At 40.8% G+C, this 27542-nt stretch overlaps 1 protein-coding gene across 1 annotated transcript in view; it reads right to left on the bottom strand.

Annotated features, from left to right (window-relative positions):
* LOC127575909 (kelch-like protein 1) overlaps window positions 1-6638 on the bottom strand; it is a 276782-nt gene extending 270144 nt beyond the window's left edge. Inside the window, exon 1 of the mRNA XM_052026137.1 lies at window positions 5673-6638. Within this exon, the coding sequence (XP_051882097.1) occupies window positions 5673-6070 (398 nt within the window). The 5' untranslated portion in view covers window positions 6071-6638. The remainder of the gene's footprint in view (window positions 1-5672) is intronic.
* Window positions 6639-27542: the final 20904 nt, after the last annotated feature.

The raw sequence follows: 27542 nt of genomic DNA, 5'->3' as shown, positions 1-27542 counted from the left end.
TAAATAACCTACTCGAGTAGGTAGATGGTAGAGAATCAAAGGAGAATTGATGGGCATGCAAGAGGGAACAAGTTGGAGAGATACACAGATACTGTTAGCTTTGCCCTGCCGGGAGCCAACATGGACCCAATCACCACCTAAGTTGCAGTAGGTAAGACAAGAAAGCCTAACAGGACTTGCAATTCTGCTTTCCTAAATAAGACCTGCCTAAATTTTGCCACACTGCTTCAATGAAGTGCTGAACAGAAGACTGATTTTTATTTAAGTATCAACCATACAATCTTTTAATCTTTGTTCTTTTATTCCTCCATCGCCAAGTTGTGATGCATGTTTTCCTACTGATTGCACCTTGAATGGTGTTTAAAATATGCCTATTGAATGAAAAATCTCTGACTGAAATCTGTGGGCTGCCTTCCAAGAAAGTCAAATCTACCTCCTGATTCTCTTATACAAGTTTTTAATCTGCCTGCAGTTCCAATGAAACCTGGTAGAGCTTCACTAACCCATCCCTCAGAATCTTTTTTTTAAAGCTGACTCTTAAAATAAAATCAATAAAACTGAGAAATTATAGAAAGTCTAATGAGGCACAGACAGAGGCACCATTAACTGCATTATGACTATACCAGCTCTCTCAAAGAGCTGCTCAGAGCTGTGCCTTTTTAAGTATTTATATTTTTTCCTTTGGAATGGTGATACCAAAGCAGCTTTGACAATGAACGAGAGAGAGAATCTGGAGCAGACCATCTAGCCCCATGGACCCGTTCCACTATCACTGATTATGTTAACTTCAGTGTCACTAACCCTATATTTCTCAACTCCCTCAGCATCTACAAAACAATCAGTTTCTGCCTTGAATATACGTGATTGCACCTCCACAGCCCTCTTGGCAGAGAACGCCAAGGATTCAAAATCTCCCTGAAGGAAGTGTCATCGTATCACAGTCCTGAATGGCTGACCCCTTAGTTTGAGACCATGTCCAGACCAATACACAATACTCCAGGTTCAGTCTCACCAGTGTCCTATATTATTGGAGTAAGGCATCGTTACTCATGCCCTCAAATTCCCTTACAATAAAGGGCAACATATTATTTGCCTGTCAGTTGATTGCTGTACCATATATTAACTTTCACAACTCTCTGAATATCTACACTTTTCAAATTTCCACCATTTACAAAGTTCTGCTTTTCTATCTTTTCCTCCCACCCACTTGAATGACTTTACGTTTTCCCAAATCATAGTCCATCTGCCACATCCTCAACCATTCACTTAGCTATTTTATATCCTCTTGAAGCCTCTCCACATCCTCCCGGTCTTGCATCATTAACAAATATATATTTGTTCCCTGATATATGATATAAGAACAGCTGGACCCCCAGCTCTGCTGCAGCCTCCTAGTCATAACCTCTCAACCCTAAAATTTATTCCTACCCAGTGTTTTCTGCCCGAGTAATGCTCAGTTCACACCAGTACATTACACCCAATCCCACAAGCTCTAATTTTGTTCAATAAACTTTTGGGTGGCACCTTGTAGAGGCCTTCGCAAGGTCCAAATTCCATACATCCACTGGTTTTCCCTGTTTTATTCTGTGACTTATTTTGTTCTGCAACTTCCGATACACTAACAAACATGATTCCCCTTTCATAATTTCTGACTCTGCCTAGTCCCATTACTACATTCTAAATCCATTGTTACTGCTTGTTTAATAATAAATTCTGGCAATTTCCCCCCAATCACTGTTATCAGACTAAATAACCTGTGGCTCTTTATTTTCTTTCTTTTCTTAAATAGTGTGGCTACTTTCAAATACATGGAAAATACCCGAGTATCTTTAGAACATGACAACTAATGATCCACGAATTCTGTCACCACCCCTTGCAAAACTATGATGTCCACCACTGTTTAACCGGGGATTCCAGACATCAATCTTACCTTGGCTGTTTTATGACACTCAAATCTGTATCTACTGGCTACCAATTCAACTACCCATTGGTTAAAGACAAGTTCCATGCTCAAAGATAACACCATTCATATATTACACGTCCAAAAGAAGGTAACACAAAGGTAGCACTAGTTGTTCATTGGATCTTGATTAATGTCACTGCTCACTCATCATTTGCAACGGGAGCAAGAGGAGCATTACAACTACACAAAACACCCAGTCACGTTTACCAGCTGGACTTGATCAATTTTTAATTGGACAGCACATAGGAATGTTCCAGTACGTGACAGTCTGTAGACTGGTACACACTTCATTCACCAGTCACCATCTACTCCCTCTGACACCCATCTCAAAATGAATACTCCTGGGTCATATCTGACCCCAGGATAAATTTTGAATGACATATTGGCACAAGACAGCCTGTTAAAGACAGATCTCCATTACACTGCCTGGCCACACCCCTACCTCAACTTCACCCAAAACATTATCTCCTCTCAAGTGAACTGTTCCAATGCACTCCCATCTGTTCCACACCCTGTAAATAAAGTTACTGAAAACTCTGCAGTCATTTCTCAAAATAAGAACTTCCATCAAAGAAACAAAGAACTTAGCCTTGATTACCCATCATCCTCTGCTCTGATCTAAACTGGCTCCTAATTAAACAAAATCTCTCTTATAATATTCTCAGCTTAGTTTTCAAGATCAATTATAACCTCATCCCTTCCTATCTCAACAATCCCTTGAAGTTCTTCAACCTTCCAGTTCTAGTCTTCTACTAATGTCCAAATTTAATTGCCACACCATGCTGCCAGGACTGCAAGGTCTGGTTTCCAAGACCATTCACAGGCTTGGTCCTTAAAACCTACCTTCACTAAGCTTTGTTTTGTATAACTCATTGTTTCCTTATGTTGCTGTTTGTCAAACTTTGTTTGATAGAACTATGAAGCACCTCAATATATTTTGCTACATTAAATACGGTATATCAATAAAAATAATTCTGTTTTTCTCTTTGGATGACTTCTCTTGTTAAATCGAAGGGCATAGAAGTTCTTTTTATTTTACAGGGAAAGATGAAAATCACGAGGAATAGATGAATAAAATTCATGCAGATAGGGCTCAATGGAGGCGTGAGAGACGGCGACTGTGGAGCAAATACACTGGAATGGACCACTGGACCAATGATCTATCACTATACCAGACACTTTGTGTTCCTCTGTGGTCCACAAGCCATGCCTTTGAGAAAATTAAAACAATCAAGAGAAATAGAAGTCGAGAAATCAGAGATAACTACGCAGTCACATTCCAGAACCTAATGGGATCAGTTGTCTGTGGAGACGGGAAACAAACCCAATTTAGTGAGACTGCTGCCAACTAACTTTGGTTATATCACCACATTCACTGGACAACACAATCTCAGCTGATATTCATTATTAAGGCTGAATTTAATGAGAATAAAATTAAAACATAGCTCAGATAATCTGTATTGCTGAAGGTGAAATGATTCTTTTGTCTGCTTCAGTACCAAATCTCAACTGAACACAACGTTGCTCATTACTCCACTTCGACATCAATGCATGACTGAACAAGTGCTTTTGTTAACAAAACATGTCATTTAATGATCATGTATCTATTAATAAAAGACTACCGTTAGCTTCCTGAGTTTTTTCTCAGTTACGTTTAATGTAGGTTTGGGAAGGGAATAAAATTTGTTGTCATACACAACACACAAAGCACTGTAGGAACTCAGTGGGCCAGGCAGCGTCCATGGAGGGAAATGGACAGTCAAGGTTTCGGGTCAAGATCCTTCATCTGGACAAAAAATGTGTTGTCATAAAGTAGGTAAAGCCAAGCCAACAACTTCAATTTGAATGTAAAATGACACTTGCTGTTTAAATATTTAGGAACACATCAGATTACTAATGGCAAAAAAACTTAAATGTTGTGTGCCCTGGGATTAAGTGTTAAAAAGTAACTACACCGTTCATTAAGTGAAGAGTCAAACTCTTCCTTTGATCAATTCCATTCATCACAGGACACCTTCTAATGACATGCCTCTTAAATGGGACCTGAAGGCCTAAGACAAGACAACTGATTTAAATTCAAAAAGCTGCAGATGTCATCTGACCTGCTGAGATTTTTCAGCACTTTGTTTTACATGAAACAACTGGTGTTATATGCAACAAATTGGAGGCGAAATGCTTACACTGGCCTTGGTGAAAAGCTCCCGTGTTTTTATTTACTGCTGGATCACATTGATTTTACTGACCCTAATAACCTTGTAGTTACGTTACATGGGCTGCTCTTTAATCAACAACTTCAAGCTCATCTGTGATTATATGTGGTACGTGCAGTTGCACCAAACAGAACTGGCTGGGTTTTTGGTTTGTTTTTGCACTGAGATAGATCGGCAAACAGTTGAACCATTGTGGCTGGAGTGATCCACAGGTCTGGCTAGTAACATATTTGAACCAAGTTCTTATTATGCACCTTCACACAGTGAGCTCTCCAGGATATTAGATTAGTCATCAATCATGTCAAATTTTGATGTAAAGAGCTGAATCCATATCCCGCATCTAGACTCACAGGTGAACACTAGACAGAGAGGAGTTATCAAAGACCATATTGACTGGATAACTACACTACGCAGGACATAAAGTAGTGAGTGGAAGAGGAAGATTAGTTCACACAAGGGGCAGAGAATAAATCTCTCTCTTTTAACAGTTTAATTTCTCTTAAGGTAAAGTATCTGCACAAGGGATCAAGGTACACATCTCTCCTGAAGCTTTTGTGAAACTAATGGCTGGAGATGTGAGGGAGTGCCCAGAATGATTAACCTTCAATGTCCCTTGGCGTAGTGGACAAGTGTCCAGCTGTGAATCAGTGGCACCTCACAGAGCCAACTGAATAGGGACATTAGGACCAGTCCTATGTAAAGTCAGAGTTCGACAGCACCGAAACAGGCTCTTTGGCTCACCTCGTCCATGCCGACCAAGATGTCTCTCTGAGCCAGTCCCATTTGCCTGCATTTGGCCCATATCCCTCTAAACTTTTCCTAACCATGTACCTGTCCAAATGTCTTTTAAACATTCTAATCGTAGTTGGGGAAATGTTTAAAAGGGACCCGAGGAAAATCTTGTTCCTCGGGTCCCTTTTAAACATTTCCCCTCTCACCTTAAACTGATGCCCTCTAGTTTTAGGCTTCCCCACCCTGGGGAAAAGACCATCCACTTTATCTACGCCCCTCATGATTTTATACACCTCATATCACCCACATCTCAGCCACTGAGCTGGGAGTCCTATTTACTACTCCTTCAGTACCAAACAAATGTTTCTCCTGTTCTGTTCTTGTGTGAACAGTTTGCAAATGACACTGGGTTTAACCCTAACAGAAGCGTCAGGAGAACGTAGCTTATGGATAACATTGAAAATAAGTATCTAGGCAAGTATGGTGCGTTTACTTTGATCCATGTACTTTTAAGACTCGTTTCACGTGTTGCCTCTGTAATTAGATGCAAGAGTCGCCAGAGGCTATTGCCGTGGCTGATAGGAGCTGTAAAATCGTTTACAGGTCAGTCTGTGATGAGACTCACGCTGCTGTGGATAGAACCTCAGTATGTTACCCGAGGTTCTGTAAATGCCACAAGTGCGGGCACTAAACTGCTTCTTATATGATGCATTGGGGACCGTGCTACTTTAAAGTTAGTTGCAGTAAGTTGGAAACTGGAATTTTACCTGTGCAAGCAGCCGTCCTCGGCCCCTTCGCAGCACTCGGTGGTGGCCAGTTCTTCCTTCACCTCCTCCAGCGACGGCTTGCTCTCCCTGGTGAACTCCAGGCCGGGGACCTCTTCCAAGGTCTCCATGTAGAAGACGGCACGCTGCTGAGCCTGGCTGTCCACGGTACCAGCCCTGCACGGCGCCGGCAGCAGGATGCCATTGCTTTTCTTCCAGAAGCTCCCCCTGTCCTGACTGTGGTTCTTGAGCCGGCCCTGACTGTTGCTCCAGTTCTCGTAGCCCTCCTGCGGTTGCAGGTAGCCGCCGCCGGCCGGGCTGGGCGACGGGTGATTAAACAGCTTCCAGCGGAGACGCAGCATGTGCTTCACGTCGAAATCCTTTCTCCCCGAGCCTGACATGTTTCCCGGGGCGGGAGGGTCCCAAACTCTTGCAACTTCAAGGGAGGTCCCGGGGAAGGACAAGGGCGAGAGCTACCAGCGAGGTACGGCTCAGGACAGTGCTAGCAACTGCCTTCTCCTGGAGCTGAGACATACGCTTCTCCCCTCCCACACACACACACACACAAACTACCAGAACCACACTCCCAGCAAATCACGAGGTTACCTCGCTGGCAACAAATCACTTTTACTACCCTCAACACAGTTGAGTAATACCCACCGTGCAAACATGAACAGGAGTCACCTTTATAATCTCTGGAGCTTTCTCCATGCACCCCATGGGTCTGTATCCCTTGACAGGTGTTGTGGATGGGATATAATGCAGGCACATACTGTGTCCAGCGACCAGTTTTTCCCCCTTCCCCCCTAGTAAGGGGAATGTGTTCTGAAACCTTCCAACGAGTCCACAGGGGTTTCCCGTCCCCTATTATTACCTCGGTTTTAATAGCTCCTGGGTCGCTTTGCCAAAGGAAGGTCTCCGAAATAACGGCGCATCAAGCAAGTAATCCCACTGCAACCGGTTGGGGGTATTGGATCACTTACTGGCTGCAGAGGGTCACAGGTTAGATGGTTGCACCGAGCGATTAAAGCGAGCCAGAGAGTTCGGTTTGTTCAGCGCCTCACCCGTCTTGAGTAATAAATGGATTCAGTCAGCGTTAGAAAAAATCCTGTCAAGGCGCAAATAGACTGCGTTCTCTTTTTTTTTGCAGAAGTCTGTGGATTTCTCTGCCGCCTGATCGAGACCCCGTACAGCAGCACACCGCGGCTTCACCGCAAACTGTCTACCTCGGAACAGCAGGGGACATTCATTACAGGGCAATCAAATAGCCTACTAACGGGGGAGGGAGTAGGTGTTAGAATACCACCGGTGAGTCTCCGTCGCAAAGGCCATGGACAGCTCATTTATTTTGCTATGTCCAAGCCGTAACGAGACATCAATATCTTGTGGGGGGATCAGTACAAGTGAAAGAAAGCGAGGAGTAAATTAACTGCTTCAGTGAGCTATATGACAACGTGGGGGATTAACATAACTCCCGGTGGAAGAGACGGTTAGTCCCATTCAAAGGGATTTAAATCACCTTTCAGGAAGTCTGTTGCTGAGATAATGAACCCATTTTTCAGCCTGCATTTATTCTGTGTGAAGTCACAGACCAACTTATTTTCAGAATCAGCACGCAACGTTATTTTACAACTGCTTCTGCACACTTGCATTACTTCTGAGAAGAGACGTCTGATTTTTTTTCCATCCGACGTTATTAGATTGGTTACTTTCCACTATTGTGCGGCTATTTCCCCTCATCTCTTATTAATTAATTCTATCTTCAATCAATTCCGAATGGGGGCACTTTTTTTCTCTCTCTTCTCCGTTCTCACCAACGCCAGTGTTTTAAAGATGGAACCCACTGAATTTTTGGTTTCCATTGGGAATTTTAACTGGCTTGTTTCAGGTGACTAGAAGGACTTATGATTATTTGCATGCTTGTGTTCACTGCCAAACAAGGTCCTTCTTAACAAAACAAGTCAGTTGACTCAAGTTGCAACTGGAGTACCTTGTGATGAACTTGCAAGTTAGTCAACCACGCGTCTAATTCATCTTCGCTTGTGATTCAAGCAACTAGTACTTCAGGGAAAAGACTGCATGCTGTTAAAGTATGTCACATGATGAACCATAACAAGCCTTATCCAAAAATTACATCCCTGGCAGGACAACACTCTCTCAGCACTACACTATCTATCAGACTGGAAGTCAATGTACAAATTCCCAAGTGCAAATTGAACCCAGAAGTCTCTGATGCAGAGGTGATCATACCTACCTAGCCACCCCTAATGGAAGTAATAATAAACTCACTAATAAAACACTGCTCTGGGGAGTGTTATAAAACAGCGAGACCTTAATAGTTCCTGAAAGTAGCAACACAGATAGACAGAGTGGTGAAGAAGGCATATTGTATGCTCGCCTTCATCTGTGAGTTACTGTGTATAGAAGTCGGACATCATGTTACAGTTGCATGAGTTGTTGGTTAGGACACACTGGGACCATTGTTCTGTTTGCCAGTGTATAGGAAGGATGCGATTAAGTTAACAAGGTTGCAAAAAAGATTCACAGGAATGTTGCCAGGACTGGAAGGCTTGGGTTATAAGGAGCAATTGGGTAGGCTGGAACTGTTCCCTGGAGCGAAGGAGGCTGAGGGGTGACCTTAGAGAGAATTATAAAATTATGACAGGCATAGATAAGGCAAATACTCAAAGTTTTGTTCCCAGGGTAAGGGAGTCTTAAAGTAGAGGGCATAGATCAAACAGGAGAGCAGAAAGATTTAAAGGGGATCTGAAAGACAAGTTTTGTTTTACACACAGGATGGTTGGTGTATGGAAGAGCTGCCAGAGGAGCTGGTAGAGCCAGGTACAATGACAACATTTAGAAGACATTTAGACAGGTACATGGATAGGAAAGGTTTCAAAGGATATGGGCCAAATGCAGGAAAATAAGATGAGCTTCGATAGACATCTTGGCCGGCATGGACGAGTTGAACCAGCGGGCGTGTTTCCTTTTCTTAATTTTTTTTTATTTACAGGGCGGTAACAGGCCCATCTGGCCCAACGAGTCCGCGCCGCCCATTTTTTAAACCCAATTAACCTACCCGTACATCTTTGCAATATGGGAGGAAACCGGAGCACCCGGAGGAAACCCACGCAGACGTGGAGAACGTACAAACTCCTTACAGACAGCGACGGGAATCGAACCCCGATCACTGGCGCTATAATAGTGTCGCACTAACCGCTACGCTACCGTGCCACCCTTGCTGTATAACTCCAAAAATCTATGAATCTTAACAAAGCCAGTTGGTTGACTTAAGTTATAACTGGAGCACCTTGACATGAAATCCCAATTTACTAACAATGATTAGAGAAGCTTCCAATTCTTCTTTGCTTGTGATTCTGGCAACTAATACTTCAGGGAAGAGGGTGTGCTGTCAAAGTGTGTCACAGGGTGAACTATAACAAATCAGACATTCAATGCCACGCTATCAAAGGTTGTAAAACAGCTATGGTGGTACCGTCAACCCACCCACCTACAGAGTTTTCTCTGTGGGGTGGCCATTATTTTTTATACAGACATACATTGCTTAGGAGTAAATGTAACACAAAGGAATTGGGAATGTGGAAGGAATACTTGATTATTGTAAAGCAAATTGTCTAAGAATAGAATGGGTCAAGATGTATGATGAACCAACACACTAAACTTAAAGGCCAGATGTGAATACAGATTGGGAAGAGAGGTTGTCATAGAATAATACTATGTGAAAATTCAGCCTTTAAATCCAGTCTACAGCAAGACTGAGAACAATAATAGCTTCTAAGATAAGCATATTCTGCCCATTCCTAGATTAATATTAATGTTGAAAAATATCGTGGGCTTGTCTAAATTTACTTTAAAATATTTATCAGAAATTTAGAGGAAATCATTTCAGAATTCCTAATATCAAAGTGCATGCTACCCTTGTCAAAATGCATTTTGCTTTCCAGAAATGACAATGAGGTGAGTTCCAAGCTGTACAAACATTGATAGTGAAAGATTTTCAGATTGGATTTATCCTGATATTTTCTTAAGGCACTCTTTACACCCTGGCTGAGATTTTGTATTTGCACTTCAGAGTTTTTTCTTGTCTCTGCAGTCGTTTTAACATTCTATAATATTTCACCCTCCACCATTAAGGGAACCATTTTGCAATAACAAAAAGCAGCAAATGCCAGTACTGTTAGTGGTATTTAAATCTTGAATGTATTAACTTCAAACTTCCAGCCATTATAAATTGTGGATTATAAGAACAGGTGGCAGGGCCCTAGCTTGTTCAGTAGCAGTTGTAGCTGGGCGCATTTCCTGGCTGCTTTGCATATTTATTCTTTGTTTGTTTCCAGTTGTTTTTATCAGGCATTTATATAAAGGCACACAGATGGTTCCCTGAAGGCTCGGCTGGTTAGGAGAGATTGCAGAGGTTCCAAGTTTTTGGTTTGTACATCCAGCTGAACTCTGCTGGGGAGCAGCCACCGGTTTATAATTGGCCTCAATTCTCCTGAGTTAGGAAGAAGAAAAATCAGCTGGAGCTTTCAGTCTTTATTGCAATAGATAAATGTGTACACACACACACACACACACACACACACACACACACACACACACACACACACACACACACACACACACAGGTGTATATATTATTTGTACTCATGTACAAGAGATGAGAATCACAGGCAAGTTCAGATTTAATGGCACAGCCGTGATTGCCCTCGAGTTCTATGGTTCATGGAATAACTAAGAATCAACATCATTAGTGTTAGTCTGGAGTCCTATATCTGAAAAGATCGGGATGGAGGGCAGATTACTTTTGTGAAAACACGTTAGCGCACCAAATGGAATTTTACAACAATCCGGCAGATTTGTGATCATCACGGATACTTGTTTTCTTCAAACTTCATTTATTTTGATTTCATTAACTGGATTTACATTCCCCATTACAAAGGTGGAGAACTCATGTCTTAATATTGGTCCAGGCCTACAGATTGCTTGTCCACTAACAGAAGCAACTTTTACAGATGCACCATAGAAAGCATACTGTCCGGGTGCATCACAGCTTGGTATGGCAACTGCTCTATCCAAGACTGCAGAAACCGCAGAGAGTTGTGAACGCAGCCCAGTCCATCATGTAAACCAGCCTCCCCTCCATTGACTCTGTACTGCCTTTGGAAAGCAGCCAACATTATCAAGTATCCCTCCCATCCTGGTCATTCTTTTTTCTTCCCCCTCCCATTGGGCAGAAGATAAAAAAGCTTGAGAACATGTACCACCAGGATCAAGGACAGCTTCTATCCTATTGTTATCAGACTCTTGAACGGATGTCTTATATGCTCAAGTTGAACTCTTGATCTCTCAGTCTACCTCGTCATGGCCCTTGCACTTTCTTTGTAACTGCCTGCACTGCACTTTCTCTGTAACTGTAACACTATGTTCTGCATTCTGTTGCTTTTCCTTTTGTATTACCTTGATGTACTTATGTTTGGAATGATCTGTCTGTAAGGCACACAAACAAAAGTTTTTCACTGTATCTCAGTACATGTGACAACAATAAACCAGTTACCAATTATCACTGTGCCACCATAACATTATCTTACACTTATAATCGCAGGAACCAGCCCTTTGCATATACATGCCAGCTCCCATCAGTCCCATTCCCTCCATCCTTACTTTTCTGTACCCTGCAACTTGTTCTCTCTCACACAAACCCATCAACTCCACTTTGATCATTTCTGCCACTCACCAACACACACCAGCCAATTAACCTACCAGTGAGACAATAGAGGGGATTTGAAAACAAGAATGAGAATTTTAACCACGAGGCACTGTTCAACTGGGTGTCAGTGTAGATCAATTGACACAGAGATGACGGGTTCAAGGGCAGTTCAGGAAAGCGGAGCAGCCGGAGGAAGTCCACATGGTCACAGTCAAAACATGCAAACTCTGCACAGACAGCATCTGAGGTCAGTATTGAACTTGTGTCCCTGGAGCTGTAAGATTACCACACCACCATAACTGCAACGAGCATTTTAAAGATAAATACTATTCATGTCATCTCACCAACAGAAGTATGTAAAGTCACCATTGAACAATTAGCTACACAAAATAAAACAACATGGTCGAAGAAATAGTAACTTATTCTAAATTATGGCCTGTGGTTTATCTCAGTAAGTTGTTGGTAATGACAGGTTCCTGTAGGGTGCTGCTGGAGGCAACTAAAACCTTGACCAGTGGCAAAGTTAAATTGATTTCAGGGCAGTTTGTTCATTCTTATCTTTTGTGGTGTTCTGGAGATGGCCATTTTTGAAGTTGATTTTCACCAACAGAAGTATGGATCTCTCAAAAAACATTCCATCACTTTTCATCCTACACAACAGTGAATGAAGTAATGTCATGTTTGACTTTAATTCCACCAATGTGCCGAAGAATAAAAAGAAACAAACTGCTGGAGGAACTCAGCAGGTCATGTAGCATCTGTGGAGGCAAAGAAATGGCTCATGTTTTGGGCCTGGACTTGGTCCTGATGTAGGGTCCCGACAGAAAATGTCAACCATTTCTTTGCCTCAGATGCCTATGAGTTTGTTTTCCCCCAGTAGTTTGTTTTTTGTTCTAGATTCCAACATCTCTTGTGCAAACTGAAGAGTGTCTGTCAAGGCTAAAACAAGAAGGATATTTGCCATCTAAAGGTTTTTCATAAAATCTGTATCATGAATGCAACAAAAAAAGTGTTCATTGTGCTATAGATGCAGTAGAATTTATAAGATGGTTCATAAGGATATCATCAAGTAAATCTTGACAGGAGATAATAACAGAAATACTCAGCAGGTCAAGCAGCATCTGTGAAAAGAGAAAAAGATTTAATGCTTCAGGTCCTGAACCTTTCTTCATTTAGTTGTTTTCCTTTCCACAGAGGCTGCCTGACCGGCTGAGTGTTTCCAGCATTTACTGCAGCTGGTTCAGATTTCCAACATCTGAAGTTTTTTTAAATTTTCATGCAGAAGGAGAGGAGGAGAGGAGGCGATGGGCTTTGAAGGACAGTTTTAAAGGTCGAGAGAGATTTAGGGACGGAATTCCAGAGCTCAGGCCTTAGCAGTTGAAGGTATGGCTGCCGATGCTGAAACAAGTAAAATGGAGGATGTTCAAGAGGCCGGAATTCTGGAGGAGTGCAGAGATTTTGGAGTGATGTCATGGAGTGGCGAAGCGATAGATGGGGTGTGAAAACAAGGATGAGAATTTTAACAATGAGGCATTACTTAATCAGCTGCCAGCTGGCACAGAGGTGATGGGTGAATCAACTTTGGTACCAGGTAGTTCATGTGCAGCAATGAATGATTGTTCAGTGATCAAGTACCTTGGTTAGAGGACTCCTAAGATTCATCTTACCAATGTCTATCACACCCCCACAATTTTCCTTAAGATTTATGATTGAGTTTTTACTTAAATAAGTCACTCTCAAAGTTGATCGTAAATTTTGTCATATTATGATCAATCTTTCCCAGAGATTACTAGATAATTGTTAATTAAACAAGTCCTATTGAACAATACCTGATCTGTAATATTTTGTTCACTATCTGGAAATACTAAAAAAACTACCTTTAAGTGCATCCCACTATTTTCCCCTCCATATCTGGACTACAAATTTGATTTGTCCTGTCTCCCTCCAGTGACTCTGTCTACTCTTCCCACTGCCTCAGAAAAGCAGCCAATATAATCAAGGACCCCTCCCACCCAGGTCATTCTCTCTTCTCCCCGTTCCATCAGGCAGAAGATACAAAAGCTTGAGAACACACATCACCAGGCTCAAGGACAGCTTCTATCCCGCTGTTATACGACCCTTGACCTCTTGTACGATAAAGATGAACTCTGGATCTCTCAACCTACCTAATTGTGGCCCTTTCACCTTATTGTCCACCTGAATTGCACTTTCTCTAAATTTTATTTGTGACAGTAACAATATATTCTGCATTCTGTTATTGTTTTTCCCCTTGTATTACCTCTATGTACTTGTTTTGAATTGATCTGTACGGATGGCATGCAAAATAAAGCTTTTCACTGTATCTCGGTACATGTGACAATAATAAACCAATTTCTAATTATCAATGAAGATTGAGGCTCTTATAATTACTGTAATATCATTAGTAATACACTTATGCTTTTGCAACAAACTGCTCTGAAACTCAAATGAATGTCAGAGGCTCTTTAATCAGTTCTCAGGCCTTTAGTATTCCATCGTTATACACGAATTGAATCCAGCCCTGGTTTTTCTAAGCCATGATACTGTCTATCCCATCCTTCATTAACCAGGCTAAACACCCCCACAATCAACCTATTTCCATTTTGCCCATCTTTTTTAAATGTCAAGTATCCTTGAATATTTTGTTCCTTAGTCACTCTGCAATGGTTATTAGATCAAACCCATTTATTTCTATCTATGTCAATGATTCATCAGTTGTTCATGAATGTTTCATGTATTAAACGGACTGCCTTTAGCTTTTGTTCTCATTTCTACTGATGTCACTTCAGTCACCGATGGCATGTTATCTCTGTTAGACTTTCCATCCTTTTGTGACACATTTTGATATTTAGTGAAGTCACCTCTTTCTTCTACTTTCTTGACCTTCCTCTTACTTATTTTGTATTTATCCTTTCCTGAATCCTCCCTGTAGATTTAATAACCACAGGCGACCCCAATGCTACAGCCATTCAGGTAACAGAAAATCGCCCTTACAGAATTCACAAATCACCAACAAAATGTCTGAGATATGGAATAAAAATTTGGTCTCATGGAATTTATGTGAGAAAAAATGAATAGATAAACACAAATTTAATTTTTTTTCATGACGCATGTGCAGATGATGTTGCTTTGCGTTTACGGAAAATCGTAATACGGACGATTTTCTGTGAACACAAACTGCCTTCACCCCCTCCTCCCCCACCCTGTAAAGCTGGGGTCACCTGTATTCTCTTTGGGCATGGAAAAATGTCCATGTACAAATAAAAACTTGTGGTGTGTGGGAACTTGCTGTGCATAATTTGGCTGCTATGTTTCTGATATCACGTCATTGATAACTTCACAGGCTGTAAAGCACATTGGGATATTCTGGAAAGAGGAGAAAGGTGCTATTTAAATGAAAACTCTGTTACCCAAAATAACATGACACTGAATTGCCTCTTGCACTGGAACAGAGAGAAAAAACAGACAATACTCATGCAAACTGAGGAGAAATATATCCGAGGTCTTTTTAAAATAGTAACCCTGATTGAAATGGGTTACTTAATCTCCATTCATTAAACTAGAATGATTAGCATTTAAATTTGTGAATTTCAAATATAATACAGGATTAGATTTTTTATTTGGGAGATAGCAATGTGGAATATTCTGTAACAACAGGAGTTATTATTGATTATGCACCAATTAATAAATAGCCAGATTATAGAAGTTTAGTTGAGGCTAGGTCTGGAAATTATAGAGATAACATTAGGCAAAATGTATCCAAGAATGGAATCAATACTCCTAAGTTTCTTGGATCATGGAAATAGCATTTGTGCAATTAAATAAGTTACGGTTGTAATGTTAGGGTGATATTCCAGAGTTAAGCAGATTACCTTTAGGAAGAAAGACATTTCACAGTGTTATCTTGTGAGTAAATTGCCTCCCTCAAAACAGTGCCCAAATATGGGTACAGATTACCAGCACTTGAAATGTATTGCTTCATGGAGATGTGCCGTTTTCAGTCTCTCTTCCAGGAAAGCAAAGGTATTGCCCCCAGTGGGAGGGGGTGACATGGTCCTTCTGTGGACCTTCTTACAAGATGTTGGAAGAAACCAGGCAGAGGACTTTTTTTGTTTCAATGAAGCATACTGCAAACCACAATTCAGGCAGAAGTTGTGAAAGCTTTGAAAAAGGCTGATTGGTGCAAAACACTGATGAATATGTGCTCACCACATTGTTTCACTGAAACAACAAAAGGTCAAATAATTAACTTATTATACTGGAATGAAGGAAAAATATAAGCAGGTGAATAACTTGGATATTTTAATCCAGTTGTGAAATTAATTGCAGGCTTTTGTAAGTCCACTTCAAGCATCTTCTTACACTAATGCCAAATTAGGTCCCAGCATTTGGAAATCACTATCTAGAAATTCCATTGCAATGTAAATATTAAGCTGTGTTGAATTGCATTTGTACAGGATATGGAAGAGTGCCGATTTATTGAACAAATGATGCATTGGACTTGCTGAACTTCATAAGTGTTGAGATACAACAATGAGCCACAAGGCAAACTCCAGCCCCACATCATAAATTGGACTCTGAGCCCACCCAAGATGTCATCGACATATAGTTTTATCATGTACTTTCTGTGACAGTGGTCACCCTGAGCAAATGAAATCAATAAGACATGACTACAATTTTAATCAAGGGAAATATTCAAGGTTTCCCTGTTTGTCAGAACTTGCCTGAGGACAAACCAACATACAAATTAGGAGCAGGAGACAGCCCCTTGCTCCCTCAAGTATGCTCCACTACTTAAAAGGATAAAAAAAGATGGTCCACTAAATCCAATATATGGGTTTAAATCCCAACCCAAAGACTTGAGCACACATAACTAGTTTGACATTGATACTGCAATACTGTTGTCTCTCAGATGAAACATCAAATGAAGCCCCATTTAGTGTCTGACATGGTTATAAAGATGCCTTGGCATGCTTTTGAAGAGCAGGGTTTCTCCTGGGTGTATATTCATTCCTTGCCAATGTTTATCCACCATTCAGTATCACTAAAGTACAGATTGCATGTTATCATATTGCTGTGAGTGGAAGCTTCCAAAGTGATTGCTGTGTATGTAACAATACAGAAGAGACAACACTTCAGAAGTACCTCATTAGTTGCAATGCTCTTGGGGCTTATATAGGCTGCAATACTGGCATTTTGGGAATCACTACCTGGAAATTCCTATGTTCCCTATGGGAAGATTATGGTTATTATGTTAGCATTGATTATTTTTGTATATTGCTGAGAGAGCTGAAAGGAAGGAGGTTATACTTTAGTTATAGAGAGCAGTGGTGAAGCCACATCTGGAGTACATGTTTGGCCTCTCACTTAGAACAAAATGATGTTGGTGGAAGTCCAGAGAAAGTTTTCAAGACCAATACCTGGTCATCTTATGATGAAAGGTAGGATGAGAAAAGCTAGAGAAACAAAGACCTGCAGATGCTGGAATCTAGATGAAAAATACTGTGATGCTGGAGGAACACAGCAGGCCAGGCAGCATCTGTGGAGAAAAGCAGGCGGTCAACATTTTGGGTCAGGACCCTTCTTCAGGACTGAAGATAGGAAAAGGGGAAGCCCAATATATAGGAGGGAAAAGCAGAGGACAAAAGAGGGGAGGTGGGGTGGGCACAAGGTGGTGATAGGTAGATGCAGGTAAGAGATAGTGAGGCTGGGGGTTTGGGGGTGGGTGTGGGGATTACTTAAAGTGGGTGAATTCAATGCTCATGCCATTAGGCTGCAAGGTTCCAAGATGGAAAATGAGATACTGTTCCTCCAGTTTGCGCTTGAAATTCTCCTGGCAGTGGAGGAGGCCGAGGACTGACACATCAGTGATAGTGTGGGAAGGGGAGTTGAAGTGACTGACAACGGGGAGATGCAGATCGCGGTGATGGATGGAGCGCAGGTGTTCAACGAAACGGTCACCTAGTTTGCGTTTGGTTTCGCCAATGTAGCGGAGGCCACACCTGGAGCACCGAATGCAGTAGATGATATTAGGGGAGATATTAGGGGAGGTGCTCTGTGTCACCCGAAAGGACTGTTTGGGTCCCTGGATGGAGGTGATGGAGGTGGTGTAGGGGCAGGTGTTGCCCCTATGGTGGAGGCAGTGGAAAGTTCCCGGGGTGGGAGCAGGATGGGTGGGGGTGGGGGTGGGGGTGGGGGTGTGGTGGAGGAGCTAGGGAGTTGCGGAGAGAACAGTCCCTGCGAAAAGCAGAAAGGGGTAGAGAGGGGGAGATATGCTTGGTAGTGAGGCCCCATTGGAGATGGCAGAAGTGGCGGAGAATGATGCATTGGATACGTAGGCTGGTAGGATGAAATGTGAGGACAAGGGGTCCCTATCCCTGTTAGGTCTGGGAATGGTGGGGGTGAGAGCAGGCTTATACCCATTGAAGTTTAGAAAAAGTGAGTGTGAATACATACAAGATCATGAAGGGTCTGGACATAGTGAATGTGGAGAGGATACTTCCTCTTGTAGGATAATCCAGAGAAAGGAGTCACAGTTTTAAAGTAAGGGATTGTCCAATTTAATAGAGATGAGGCAAAATATTTTCTGCCACAGGTCATGTAAGTCTTCTTCATAGGGTTCTGGAAAGAGAATCTTTGAACATTTGTAAGGCAGAAATAGAAAGATACTACCAAGTCATACAGCACGGAAACAGGCCCTTCGAACCAACTGATCCATGCCTACCAAGATGCCCATCTAAGCTAGTCCCATTTGCCTGCCTTTGACCCATAACCTTCTCAACCTTTCTTATCCAAGTACCTGTCCAACTGTCTTTTAAAAGTTGTTAATTTACCTGCCTCAACGACTTCCTCTGACAGCTCATTCCACATACTTACCACCCTTTGTGTTAAAAAAAAGTTGCCCCTCGGGTTCCTGTTAAATCTTTCCCCTTTCACCTTAAACGTACGTATATGTATGCTAATGCCACCATATTAAATAATGCTTGTGATTGAGTCCCAAAGCTTGGCTTAAGTTATTAGGCATTGTATGTTTTAGTGGAGCATTGTATGTGAATGACATCATCACATGTATCCTTGATGTGCAAGTCACCTCCAGGGCAAAAGGATGAGCAGTTAAACTTTCTGATCGCCATATCCTGACCTGAAATGTCTCAGGTGTGTTTTGTTCCTGCTTTAATCTATGTTCAATCCCACATGACTGAAAAAGAAGATAAAAACTGTACTATCCAACTTCAAACCACAAGTCTACCTTGGTCTCACTGTGAAAGTTGTAGCCTCCCCAACACCAGACTTTTCAGACCACCTCCAAGACTCTTTGGAAACCCATCCTTCCAACTTACCCCGGTGCTAAAGAAGGACACTGCCTACCTGATCCTCAGTTGTCAGCATCCATGTTGCTCCCTCTTCATCCAGTCCTGGCAGCAGGAAAATCAGCTTCAGTTGCGTAAGGTTTCAAACCAGTTGATTTCCCTCTGCTGAGTACGAGATTAAATGTTTGAGACTATTCACTACCCACTCAACCTAGCCACGTTGATAGCAGCATCTTTCTCTCTAATTGATGATGTAACATCACATGCAGAGGTTGTATTGTATGTTTGTGTGTGATTCATTTTCTAGCTGGCTTCTCCTAGATATTTCGTGCCTCTTTCGGCTTTTTGGAGCAGATATTTAAAAACTCATTTCATATTAAAGACATTGACTCTACTAACAGAAATAATAATTATCAATGCACAACAGAGCACCCATCAGGTGAATCGCCATCAGACCAAGAGTGTTGTGGGTCAAAAGACCATGATCAATGGACACTCATCAATAATAGTATAGAAGCGAACAGTGGAAGACATTGAAGTCACAAAATAAGTGCAAGAATAGAAAAGATGGGTAACCACAGGTAGAAGAGAAAGAGGAAGACTTGGAGGGTTTTAGCATCATTAGGGGAAGTACAGATATGGAGCTGGAGAAAGAATTGTATGAACCAAAGCTTTAATAGTAAGAGCAGCTTGTACTTACACACTTCAAGATCATTTTATTCATTCAGGGGATGAGGTCATCATTGCAAAGTCAACATTAATTGTCCATCCCCATTTGTTCCTTGAATTGAGTGGCTTACCCGACCATTTCAGAGAGCAAGTCAGAGCCAACCTCTTTAGTGGGTATGGGAGTCACATATAGTTCAGACCACACAAGGATGGTAGGTTCCCTCCCTGAAGGACTTTAGTGAAACAAACTTGGTTTAATGACCAAACAGTAGTTTTCTTGTCACTATTATCGATACCTTAATATTCTAAATGTATTTAACTACCTGAATTTAAATTTCCTGATGGGGTTTGAACTCTAGTCTCTGAATTAGCAATCCAAGTAATATATGTGTTAGTTCGTTAACTGAAGCACCATGCTACCATATCTCCAAATTAAAATTGTTTAGTTGCTCCTGAATCTCTTGGTGCAGACTCGCTACTTCTCCCTCTCATTGTTGTTAACATCAAGAGATGAACTATAGACCAATGGGGACAGGAAGTGAGGTCATATGAGAATGACTGGTATTCTTGGTTCTAATAAACTTTATTAGCACTTAAAATGCCAACATCACTGCAACAGATTATTTGGCTATCATTACATTGGTGCTGAGAGACCTTTTTGTGCACTAATTGGTTGCCGCATTTGCTACATTCCAACAGTAGCTGCACATTAAGAAGAGTATTTAATTGGCTGTAAAGTGCATTGGGATGTCCTGAGACCATAAAATGTGAAGTTCTTGCTTTTTCAGCATTCTTAAGACTTTCTTCATTCCCAAATATTCCCTTTTCCACTGTACCTAATGCTAGTTTACAGCACAATCCTACTGCCTGTAGTGTATGAATTGCTAATCTTCCAAAACAAAAATAGCATCGATAAAGCTGGTGACAGTGTAATGGAGGGCTACAAATAATATTCCAAGTTGCCATTTCCTATCATTGCATGAGTTTGGTGCATGGCATCTGAAGATATGTCTGGGAAAGTGAACACTGACCTATAGGTGATACTATCGTAGTAAATGCTTAAATTCCTGCTTGTTTTCATTCACAAATAAACACAGATGATTGCCAATGATGCTTAGCGAAACCGATCAGTGTTGAAATTTGGCATCTGTTGTAGTCAATAAACCTGCAACATGAATTTTGGTTCTTTTGATGTCAACACAACTGAATTTCCTAAGGAGAGTTCACTGTGTCCACAACACTGCATTCCACACGTACTCCACAGCCTAGCCGTTATTACAGAGTTTTCTGTGCATATATTTCCTACAGTTCAACAATGACTTCACTGCAAAAGTAATTCACAGCCTACAGAATGTTTTGACATGTCATGAAGGTGTGGAAAACATGATATGAATTACTTATAAAATTTGGACAATAGATTTGTATAAAATTCCACATCTTACCTTCAGTAGAAAAGCAAGCCCTTGTAAACAAAATAGTTGCATGCTCAATTCACATTCTAAATGAATCCATAAGTAGGATAACCCTACCTTGTGTAAATACAGTTAACTATTCAAGATTACATAATCAAATATTCAAGCCAATGTTATCAAATAACCCTCTACCCCAGTCATTCTCTCTTCTCTCCACTTTCATCGGGCAGAAGATACAAAAGCTTGAAAACATGTACCACCAGGCTCAAGGACAGCTTCTATCCTGTTGTTAAAAGACTCTTGAATGGACGTCTTGTATGACAAAGATGAACTCTTGATTTCTCAATCTACCTCATCGTGGCCCTGGTACCTTATTCTCCACCTGCATTGCACTTTCTCTGTAACCATAACACTATATTCTGCATGCTTTATTGCTTTTCCCTTTGTACTACCTTGATGTACTTATGTCTCGAAATTATCTGTATGGTTGGCATGCAAAACGGTTTTTCACTATATCTCGGTACAAATGACAATAATAAACCAATTACCAATTACTTTGGATTAGCAGGGTAACTCCCATTGGAAAACATTACTCGGCTTCAATGCAGGTAAATAGGGTTTAACTGAAGTTAATGGCTTGAGAAGGAATGGCATTGAGATAGATGTCAATGAGCCTGAATTTCAGAAGCAGAGCGCAAATTGCATTCCCTATTAAATCACATGGCTTGTTAATGAGACTGGGTTAGACATCTTCTATCCTATAATTCTGGTCTATACTGTTGTGCCTAGTGGATGAGGCATTGAATTAAAAGGTTCTGGCTATAATGCAGATGCTGGAAATCTGAAATAGAAACAGAAAATGCTGGAGATACTCCTTGAGTCAGGCAGCATCTATAGAGAGGGAAAGGGACCTAACATATCTTTCATCAGAACTCTTTCATCTGGTCTCTGATGAAAAGACATTGACCTGAAATGTTAATCAAAATAAAGAAAAAAACTACAAATGCTGGAAATCCAAAATAGAAACAAAAAAATGTTAGAAACACTCAGCAGGTCAGGCAGCATCCTGCTCCTGAAATATTCAACCTGTTCTCTCTCTACAGATGCTGCCTGACCTGCTGAGTGTTCCCAGCATTTTCTGTTTTTAGAATTTAAATGTGAACTCCCTTTCTTTCTCCACAGATGTTCCTCAACCCACTACCTGCTAAGTGTTTCCATTGTTTTATGTTTTTATTTCTGTTTCACACTTAGTTGTCACTAATTTCGACTTTACCGTCTTGGCTCAATTAAAAGTGATTTCTTAGCATTATTTGATCTACGCCATTTAACACTGATAAATATCTGCAAGGACTCCTTTGCTGCTTTATTCATGCAAAGTCAAGCTTGATTATTTTCAAATCTTTCTCTCTTCACTTGGTTTAGCTTATTGGACTTAATGAAGTAATCCATCTTTTCACAATACATATGAACTAAACCAATTACACTTTCTGAAATCATTGTAGAAATGAACTGGTCTTTCTTCCTTATGTACTTACTTACCCATTAATACATATTGTTTGAACATTTTTGACATCTCCCTTTCAGTTAGTTCTTCTATCATTTATATGTATTCCATCCTGATGTCAGGCATATGACCAGCACCCAAAAATCTTTCACCACTATTAAGTGACTAAGCTTGACCTCCAATCCACCAATGCTCTGAGATCTCTGTAAATCTTCACTACCACCTCGCTGTATGCCCTGATTCCCATTGCTTCACCATGGTCCAGCCCTCCCTTTCTAACCTTCTCCACACTTAATCTCCTTTAAGACCCTCTTTCTTGACTAAACGTTCGGTCATTTGACCTGATGTCTTCTCATTTGGCTTTGTCCTAGTAGGTTGACATCGCTCCTGTGAAATGATTTATTCTCTTTGTCTTGCATGGATATATTAGACATAAAATCATTAGCACAAATAGAGCAATGTTTGAGTAAGAAATGAATGTAACATTTACTACTTAAACCATTAATCTTCTGGCATGCTGAGAGACATTTGTGTTTCCATGTATTGACATTTTGAAACCAATATCCAATGATCATTTAAAATAATTTGTTGCTATTTATCTCTCTGGGAATATTCTCACCCACTTTAGTAATTCCGTGTGACATATATCTTCCTGTTATTGCCATGGCTAACAGTTCTGCTGAGTGACATTACTATGTTAATCAGGTAAATTAAGAGAAATGTTTCTGGCACAATTTTACTTGTATGAGAAGAAAATAATTTCGAGGTCAGGTGCAATGACAATCTGAGGTATACAGATTCAAAATAAAGTGGTACATATGTTTTATTTTCTGTCTCAGCCGGACACAGTTTTCTGATTTAACAGAAATGTGAACTTGATCATCAACATTTCAAAGGCATAATTCCCTGTGGATACAACTAGTGGGAAGGCAGTTGACCGAACCTATATAAATCCACATTAAATGTCAAGTCCTGATTTCTTTACCCTGGCCTCTGTGGACTTCACAGTGTGTCACACATTAAGTGTACCTGCCTTTTTGTTCCAACTGCGACAGAAAAGATTGATAATATACGAGATAGCAAAAACAGAGTTGAGTTTTCCATTTTCTGTAATGATTCCCAATGGTTTCCTCAATTTTTTTCTTTTATTTCATCATTTGCACTAAGTTCCAGACATTGATGACCAAAAATTCAGCAAGGGAATTATATTTCATGTAATCTTAGTCTTTCATATACATTTCTCACTATAAACTGTTAATGAGATTAAAAATGTTGACTTATGCTGATGATGTGTCTGTTTTAGAATTCCTACAGTAATTATTCAATCAATAATTATATTCGTGCAGCAGAATGCTTTAAATATATAAAACATTTCAAGACTAACACATATGTTTATTTGACTGCAATTTTGCATTGAATATAGGAAGCCTAAAAATCATGTATAACAATTTCAGGAATATACTATGTTACATCCGTTTTTTGAACTGTACTAATGTGTCGATAGACACTGTGGTATTTGGAGTTTATGATGAACAACCAGAGGATGAGTTTCTGTTGTATGTGTGTGGGCTGATCTAATCACAAAGAACAAATTGTCCTCATTACTAAGAATAAATAAGTTGCACCCAGTGTTATTATTGCTGGTCCCAGGATGAGAGGACTCAGCTTGGACTGGGCAAGTTGGTGTTGTTCTCCTCAGACTACAGAAGGTTAAGAGGAGATTTGGTGGAAGTGTCCAAGGTTATGATAAGTAGAGAGAAGTTGTTCCCATTCGGGGATGTCGTAGGGACAAAGATTTAAAGTTTGGAGCAGAATACAAGAGAGGGTGGGGGTGCAAAAATTAAAAAAATGAAAAGGTTAGTTATGACCTGAACTCACTACTTGGTTTCTTCCATTATGGATTTCAAAAGGAACCTGGATAAGCACTGGGTCTAAGGGAAAACAATTTCCAGGGCGCTGGGGAAAGTACAGGGAAATGGAGTTGGTGAATTACTCTGCTAGCATCCAGTACTTACATTATGGGCTGAATGGCCTCCTTCTTTGTAGTGTCCACAGCTCTTTTGTGCAAGTAACATAGATAAAGCTATCAACTAAAAGTTGTGAACACTCAATTAACAGCAGTGACTGGTACAACAAGATATTCAAAGTCATACCATATGATACACATGGTCCTTAAAGGTGCATTTATATTCATATATACATTAATGCTCCCTCTTAAAAAGATAAACCTATGCAAACTATCAACTACCTATATATATTAAATTATCCATTTACGCAGTTATAAAACTTTACAATTAACTGCAGAGATAAACAGTTCTTAAATCTATCCAAACAAAACTTATTCACATTCTTCATTTTGGCATCAAATTCTACCCTATAAGCTAAGCTTAATATCTTTACTGTATCTGACACAGATGCAGATAATTCCCAGAAGTCACTTATCTGAATACAACTCAACTCACATCCTGCACTATACAGGTGACCCGTGTTAGAGCTGATCCAGTGACAGAAATTTCTCCTATCAGAAATCACAAATTACTACCCAAAACTTTGAGATACAGAATGAAATTTTCTTTCAAGGAATTTACGTGGAAAAAAAAGTGAATAAACACAAACTTTTTTTTCAACTCGTGTTTCCAGATGTACGAGCAGATGACGCAGCTTCGCATTATGGAAAATAGTGACCATTTTCTAGGAACACAACCCCACCGCCCCTATAACACAGAGGTTGCCTGTAGATGCTAACTCTTCATTACTATAAAGACATTGAATAATATTGAACACTAAATTTACCACAGGCCAATAATGGTTGTCAACTACTGCAGCAGTTATAATTGTTTTCAAGATATTCCCCCAGATATCATATACTCACTAATAACATTTCCTAATTTAAACCCTGCTTAAGGCCACCTATTTATATACCTCTGCGCTCACTGTTCCTCACCTTGACTTCCACTGCGGCTTCCAATTGACTCAGGTACTGATCTCTTTCCTGCTGTCGTTCTGATGTTGGAAATGCATTGTCTCTGACTCCTCCCTATTGGATTGTTTCCAATACATGTAATTTGGCTATTGCTATTGACAAGCATTAATAAGGAGTTCTCAGTTGATAAGGTGGCTATTAATGTGCTGTCTTTAACTTCCTCTTTAGATGTACAGTACATTCCAGTCCTCATGCATGATTCCAGTACATGACTGCAATGAGACTGCTCTATGCATTTGGCAATTGGTAATTGGTTTATTATTGTCACATGTACTGAGATACAGTGAAAAACTTTATAAGTACATCAAGGTAGGACAAAAGGAAACACAATAACAGAATACAGGATATAGTGTTACAGTTACAGAGAAAGTGCAGTGTAGGTAGGCATGACGAGGTAGACTGAGAGATCAAGGGTTCACCTTTACCGTACAACAGGTCTGTTCAAGAGTTTTATAACAGTGGAATAGAAGCTGTCCTTGAGCCTGGTGGTGCATGTTGTCAAGCTTTTGTATCTTCTATCAGATGTATTTTCCTCTTTTTGTTTGAGATACTATTTTTGCTGCAGGTACCTTCCCTAAGGACTTATGTCCCCATGTAGTGTGGCCTGTTCTGCAGCAATTAAAGCATTGGGCCACCTTAAATGGGTATTTAGAGACAGGCCCTTCGGCCCAACTGGTCCATGCCGATCAAGATGCCCATCTAAGCTGGTCCCACTTGCCTGCATTTGGCCCATATTCCTCTGAACTTTTCCTGTCCATAACTGTCCAAGTGCCTTTTAAATGTTGTTAATGTACCTGCCTCAACCACTTCCTCTGGCAGCTCATTCCATATATGGACCACCCTCTGGGTGAAAACGTTGCCCCTCAGGTTCCTATTAAATCTCTCCCCTCTCCCCTTAAACCTATGCCCTCTAGTTCTGATTCCCCAGCCCTGGAACAAAGACTGTGCACATTCACCCTGTCCATGCCCTTCATGATTTTATACACCTCTATAAGATCACCCCTCATTCTCCAATGAAAAAGGTCCCAACCTGCTCAACCTCTCTCCATAACTCAGTCCCTCGAGTCCCGACAGAGGCCGTGACTCTCTTCACAAGGTCAGCAAGGTCTCCCACTTTTGCACCCACATGACTTGCAGTCCCACAACCTTCTGGCACTCCCATGATCCACAGGCTTCCCATAGAGGAGTTTTGCCTGAATTCTCTCATTTGTGTGCCTGCATCATCTTGGACTGCCTGATCTGAAAAGGTCTGAACATTGCATCTTTTAACTGGTGTCTTCAACCTAACAACATGTTTTTCCAGCTATTTTCTTTGGCCCTTGGCTGCACATATCAATTTCTTTCAAGTTGCAGTGAAGGGAAGAGTTCTTCCAAGTCTTGGTAAATGGTTTTTGACCTGAGCTACTAATTATGTTTCTCTCCCCTCAGATGCTGCCTGATCTGCTGATCATCTTCAGCGTTTTCTGTTTTTAGCCCAGATGTCCAGCATCTGCAGTATTTTGCTTTTTGATCACATCAGCCAAGATCTTATTGAATGGTGGAGCAGGTTCCAGGAGTCACATGGTCTACTCCTGTTCCTATTTCCTACCTTGGTATATTTTTCAGGTGAGGGCTTGTGAAAAGAGACAACTCCACAACTAAAGGATTGTTCAAGATGAGAATTCTTTTGTTGTCCAATTTGTATATTTAATTTATTTCTTTAAGACATAGAATGAGGCCCTTTGAGCTCTTAGAGCAATCCGCCACATCTCCCTACAACCCGCTCTCTCTCACATCCACATGAACTCTTTGTAATTCTTCTGCCATCCACCTGCACTGGACCTGATTGTCATGGCTGCAATCACAGCTTGCGCTTCTCCTCAGTTTCTGCTTGTGTAAAATGATTCCACGTCCTCCCTGCCCTGCTTTCAACCTGCATCAGGTTTCTCAAGGAAGGTTAAAACCAGATTATACCCTGGGTCTTCTATGTTCAGGTCTTGTACTGGACCCTGGTGTGCAACACGATGGCCCTTAGCAAGTATTGTGCCATCTAGTGGTGGGGGAGGACAGGGGAGCCATCTTGAGACTGAAAAATCATTGACTGAGCTACAATAAACTCCATGAGATTTGAGGAGGACAAAGGTGGAGTTAAGGTCTTTTGTTTAGGAAGTGACCTCCTTTTCTGCTAGCTAATTGTTGTCTTGAGTTAGTTTTGTTTTCAATGCACAAAGGGTTTCAATGTGTGACAATGGAAAGAGCCACACAAACTG

This window comes from Pristis pectinata, chromosome 11 (genome assembly GCF_009764475.1).
Source record: "Pristis pectinata isolate sPriPec2 chromosome 11, sPriPec2.1.pri, whole genome shotgun sequence".
In the NCBI taxonomy this organism is placed as follows: Eukaryota; Metazoa; Chordata; class Chondrichthyes; order Rhinopristiformes; family Pristidae; genus Pristis; species Pristis pectinata.
The sequence above is the reverse complement of the archived record's forward strand: the minus strand, read 5'-3'. Positions and strand labels throughout refer to the sequence as shown.